General features: G+C 45.4%; 1 protein-coding gene across 2 annotated transcripts in view; it reads left to right on the top strand.

The window, feature by feature from the left end:
- CSRNP1 (cysteine and serine rich nuclear protein 1) overlaps nucleotides 1-3,728 on the top strand; it is a 16,867-nt gene extending 13,139 nt beyond the window's left edge. For both annotated transcript variants that reach the window (XM_027906595.1, XM_027906596.1), the window contains exon 6: nucleotides 1-3,728. In XM_027906595.1, the coding sequence (XP_027762396.1) occupies nucleotides 1-803 (803 nt within the window). In that variant the 3' untranslated portion in view covers nucleotides 804-3,728.
- The last annotated feature ends 1,514 nt before the right edge of the window (nucleotides 3,729-5,242 follow it).

Consider the following 5,242-nt stretch of genomic DNA (forward strand, 5'->3'; position numbering starts at 1 on the left):
AGCGTCTCCCGCCTCTGGGATGCACGGCAGGGAAGGGCTCCTTGGAGGAGCGTGCGGTGCCGCTGGCACCTGCCTTCCAGTTCAGCCCTGACCTGGAGGCCCTGGGGGAGAACAGCTGCAGCAGTGACATGACGGACTCCTCCATCTCCTCCCACCCCAGCGAGGACCTGGAGGAGCCCTACGAGAGCCTCCCCTCCGACAAATCCCAGTCGGACGTGGACGATGACGGCTTGGCGCGCATCCTTCACTTCAACGACTCGGATGCCGAGGAAGAGGGTGGCCGTGGCCAGGATGACCTCAGCTGCTTCCACCCCGCTGACTTCTTCATCGAGGACCACAGCAGTGAGGCCAAGCCTGTCCCTGGCCACTTGTCCCACCTCTCGGAGTGCCTGGATGAGAATGCCAACCAGGACAGCGGGGGTTTGCTGGAGGATGCTGCCCACGCACGGTGCGATGGGCTGTCCTGCTGCGCCTCATCCCCCGCCGAGCCCTGCTCCAAGAGCTACGCCGACCTCAGTCTTTCCTCTGACTCCTTGGATTTTTTCCAGTCCTTCTCAGACTATAACTTGGGACCGCTTTACAACTCCTTAAAGGAGTACGAGAACCTCGATAACTTCTCAGCGTTACAGTTTCAGTTGCCTAATTTCCCGGGCTTCCCGCAAGCCGGAGATCAGGGCTCCTGTTTCTTGGAGTCCCTCATTGGTTTGTCTGAATCCGTCCCTGAAACCCCGGCCCCTTTCACAGACAATCAACTTTTGGAGGATGCCATCAAGTCATCGCTGATGGAGACGGTGAAAGTGTGAAACAGCCGTGTGGCTCAGGCAACAAGGACTGGAGCCGAAAGGAAAATGGAAGAACAGTTGGATGGGCAAACTTTCACCGGACGGGTGACAGTGTGCTACTCAAATATAAGGAGGAAAACCCAACAGCAACAAAAGACTTTCTAAGCAAATAAACTATTTTTTGTCTTTATAGAACGTGGACGTTTTGACATACTGCAGCTACAATCAGTTCTCTCACTGTTTGTGCAAAAATTTCTAAACTTTCATGATGGGATGGGGAGGGGAGGGAGGGGAAAAAGACTTTCACGTAAGAATTTCCTTGTGTTTTGTATGAAAAGACCCGTTGAGAAATACTCCTCGCTAACGTTGCCAGTCGTACACAACAGCCCCTTCTAGAAACGTTTCAGTGTTGCAGGAACTTTTTACGACAACTTTTTGAAGCTGTATTTATTGTGAAAATTTGTGGTTTGCGTAAGAGTCAGCCCAACCCGCTCTTGCGTTTAAATCGGACGAGGTTTACAGAAGAGATCCATACACTATATACATAATCATTCTTCATCTATTTATTGCGAATTCCAGAATTTAACTAGCCACTGAAGCTTGAACTAGCATGAAACCTTATTTAAATTGGTAATACCTCAGATGTATTATGTGTACAATCATATTTTTTTGCATAATATATCTGTATTTATTTATTTTCTACCTGTAGTACGTGAGTAGCACTGTGGTTTGTCGATGACCTGGAAGGGCAATAAGGTCTTCAACAGGAGGATGACCCTGGTTTTTCTGAGTCTGAATGATGTTGGCTGTTTGGTCTTCACTTCACATTTCTAAAAATGCTGAACACAAGTGGGTGGGAGGGCAGGGACGGGGGAACTGTTTGTGCAACATTCCTTGGTTTCTCTCAGCCCTCAGATGGTGTCTGGTCTCTAATATCCCTATGGAGAGCAAAACAAGCAAAACTTTCAACTATTTAAGAAATAACAAGAGCTAGCTCGAAACAAAACAAAACCCAAACCCTTATTGTAAATTATTTTATAATTTATTTGATTTCCTGAGGATTTGGCCATGAGATCTTTCCCCATCAGTTATGGTGCCTGAATGTGCAGAGGAACTGTTAGCAGCAGTGGGGAGGCGTAAAGATAAGGACCTTTGCAGCCCTCGGTAGGGGCTTTGGGAGAGCAAAGCCAAAACAGCAACACTGTGCTCAAGCTCCTCAGCAAGTGCTCCTTAGGACTCCCAAACTCCAAGGATATCGCAGCTCCAAAATCCAGTGGATCAGGCTGATTGAAATCATTTTTTTATACAGGTCATTCAAGTAAAACAGATGGATATGAGGTTTACTGGGTTATTTATCCTTTGAGTACGGTTTTTAAGGGAAGAAAGAACAATACCTGAAGACAAAGCTGAAAAACTGAAGGCTTTTGGTTTTTAAAATGAGGTAAATCATCGTGTTTAGGAAGGATACTGGAGGCTGCCTTGGCCTTTTGCTATTTAAATCAGTCTGAGAACATGACACTATTTGGCCACGCGATGTAACTGGACATAAAATCTGTACGTCAGTGATACACTAAGTGCCTACACCAGTGGTATGGAAAAAACAAAACGGATTTAAAACCTGTTGGCTTTAAATTCCCCCTTGGAAAATTTGGTGATGGGACAAATTCCAAGCATTACCAGCACAGGGGGAGGACACAGCTCTGGTGTCCCAGCCCCATTGCCCTGGGAGCAGCTGGAAGGAACTCCCAGGAGTGCAGAGACACACGGTGAAATAACCCCAAAACACGGATTTGAGGATTTTTCTATTGGCCGAACTGTTTCTATCCCCGACGACAGGGATGGTGCTGTTGGGGACCTGCTCATCTGCGGGCGCCTCATGCAAACCTGCCGGCAATTTAGGAAACTTCTGGCGTACGAACATGGCGAAGGCTGGATTGCTTGGGGGTTTTGTTTCGTTTTTGGTGTTTTTTTTTTTAATTTTTGTTATTCCTATTATTTAATTGTGCATCTTCTCTGGAATTGAGCCAGTCAACTCGCAAGCGGAGCCACGTCCCTGCCCCGCGCTCGCTGCCGCATCCTCCCGCAAAGCATCGCCCCCGGGGACCCCCCCACCGGGCAGGAGGGCGACTGTAGGAATACTACTGGCAGAATGGAGGATTTCCTGGATATATATATTGTTATTATTATTATTATAACTATTATTATTGTTATTTTTTTGTTGTTGTCGTTGTCGTCGTCGTCGTTTCTTTAGACTGTAAAATCCCCCCTTCAGTTTATCTCCCTAGGTGGTAGTTTCTATCCTTCAAGACTGCATCAAAAATACTGACAGTTGAAAGTCTGGTACCGTTCTGTATTTATTGGCACTAATATATTTTATAACATTCCTAGGTTTCTCTGCATATATATATATTTATATATATAAAATATATACATATATTTTATATATATATATACACACACACTTTTTTTAAAATGAATGATTGGGATTGACTCCTGCCTTTGTGGATTTTTTTCAATAATTTATTCTTTTTATTTGTGTTGGTGCCAAAAAGAAAGAAAAAAGATTTTTTTTTTCCTCTTTTTTTTTTTTTTCTCCCAGGGCACTGAATTGTAAATATATAATTTTTTTTTTCTTCTCGGTATCTGTGTAAAAAGTCGCCTGTTAAACAGTTTAAAAACTGGGTATTTATTGAAACAATCTGTAATTATCTAATGTATTGGTTGAAACACTTTGGTTTCAACATAGCTTTATTTTAGCTTTCTTTGTGTATATATTGTGATTACGTTGCTTAAAGGTACAAGTTAAAAAAAAATGCTTTATTTTTACCTTATCCATTTGCATTTGTTTATAAAAAAGCATATTTGTCTACAGCTGCTGTCTCTCATTTCATCAAAGCAATATGAAGAAATTTCCATTACACTTTCAATAAAAGAATTTTGTTTGAATACGGCAGCGTCTTCACCCTGTTTATCTGTCACTGTGGCTCAGAAATTTGGATGATGGCTGTATGTGGTGCACTGTATGTCACAGTTGCCTCTTCTTCCTCTGTTTTTGGTCCTTTTGATCCACTTTTGAAGCTATTGTGTGTGCTGGGGTTCCCACCCCAAGCATCAAAATGGGAGCATCCTACCACAGCAGGAGCAGCCCTTGTCCCAGCTTGATGTCGTCCAAGAGGCTTCTCCTAAGCTTGGGGACTCCCATTGCTTTTCTCACCCCCCAAAATCATTCCAGGGGAGGCAAAAATGTGATGTAACCTCCTGCTTCTTGGTAAGATTCGTGGCCAGGAGATCCTGAGGTTCCTGAGGTGCCCCTGCTCAGCTGTGCCATGGAAGTGTCCTTGGCACATCACCTTGCAGTGGCATTTGACAATTACCCTGCTCCAGTTGCTTCCTGCTCCACCAGTGTTACTTGTGGGGCACCATAACCTTTTTTCTTTTCCCAAAATACAAAGTAAAAATCCGGGGCTGGGGTCCAGGTGGGGTTTTTCCTGAACTTGCTGGTCTTGTGGATGGTGGCTGCCTCTCTCTGTGGGTCGGTAGAATAGACAACAGTCATGGCAGCCTCCACATCACCCAGAAGCATTTAGGAGAAAACTTGGGAAACCTCTTGGGAACCCTGGAAACCACTTTCCCTCATGGGTTACAAACCATTTCTCATTGCTCCGTGGCACTCCTGGAAGGATGGGACCTGGAAGGATGCAACCAAAAAGAAGCATCACCAGGGTCCTGCACCCCAGGGGAAAAGCAGAGAAAATATTCTTGGTCCTGGCAACAGCACAGAAAGAAGAAGGGGAGTGAGCATGCGAGCCAGCCCATAGTACAAAGCAAAAGCTGAATAAATCTCAGGAATCTAGATAGGGAAAAGCACACCTCTCCCATGGGTTTGTGTGTGTCAGCACAGGCATAAATCATAACCCCTGCCAATGACCTGAAAGCAAGGGAAATTGGTCAAAGAATGCCATTGTCTAGTTTTCCATTGGGAATCCATTTTTAAAGGTTGCCATCTGCCCCCAGAGCAGAGAAGCTCAATTAATTGAATAAACTATTTGTTACAAATTATTTGGTGAGCTGTAAAAGCAGCAACACTGAAAAGAGGCTCGTCTGTGGAGGCTCTGGGACACGCGGTGAACCCCGGCCCGTTTCCCCCCCCACCAGAGGGATGTGTTTGCTTGTGGTTTTTTTTTTTCTTTTATGGGATTTATGTCTATAATTCCCACTTACATGAACTGCTTTCTGACTGGGAGGGGAACAGTCCCCAGCATACAGCTCCAGCTGCTGCACTGGTGGGTTTTTGGCTCACAGTGGTGACTTTGTGCTGTGCCCCAGCAAAGGGCATCGTTACCCAGGGACCCATCACCCCCAAGAGACCAGGGTGAAACAGCCCGAGGGTGCTGTTTCTGACATGCAGCCTCTGACATGGGCACCTCCATGGGGAATTACAGAATCCTAGAAAGGTTTGG

The sequence above is a fragment of the Empidonax traillii genome, unplaced genomic scaffold (assembly GCF_003031625.1).
Source record: "Empidonax traillii isolate 1590-97213 ecotype Southwest subspecies unplaced genomic scaffold, ASM303162v1 scaffold1325:size547790, whole genome shotgun sequence".
NCBI classification, from domain to species: domain Eukaryota; kingdom Metazoa; phylum Chordata; class Aves; order Passeriformes; family Tyrannidae; genus Empidonax; species Empidonax traillii.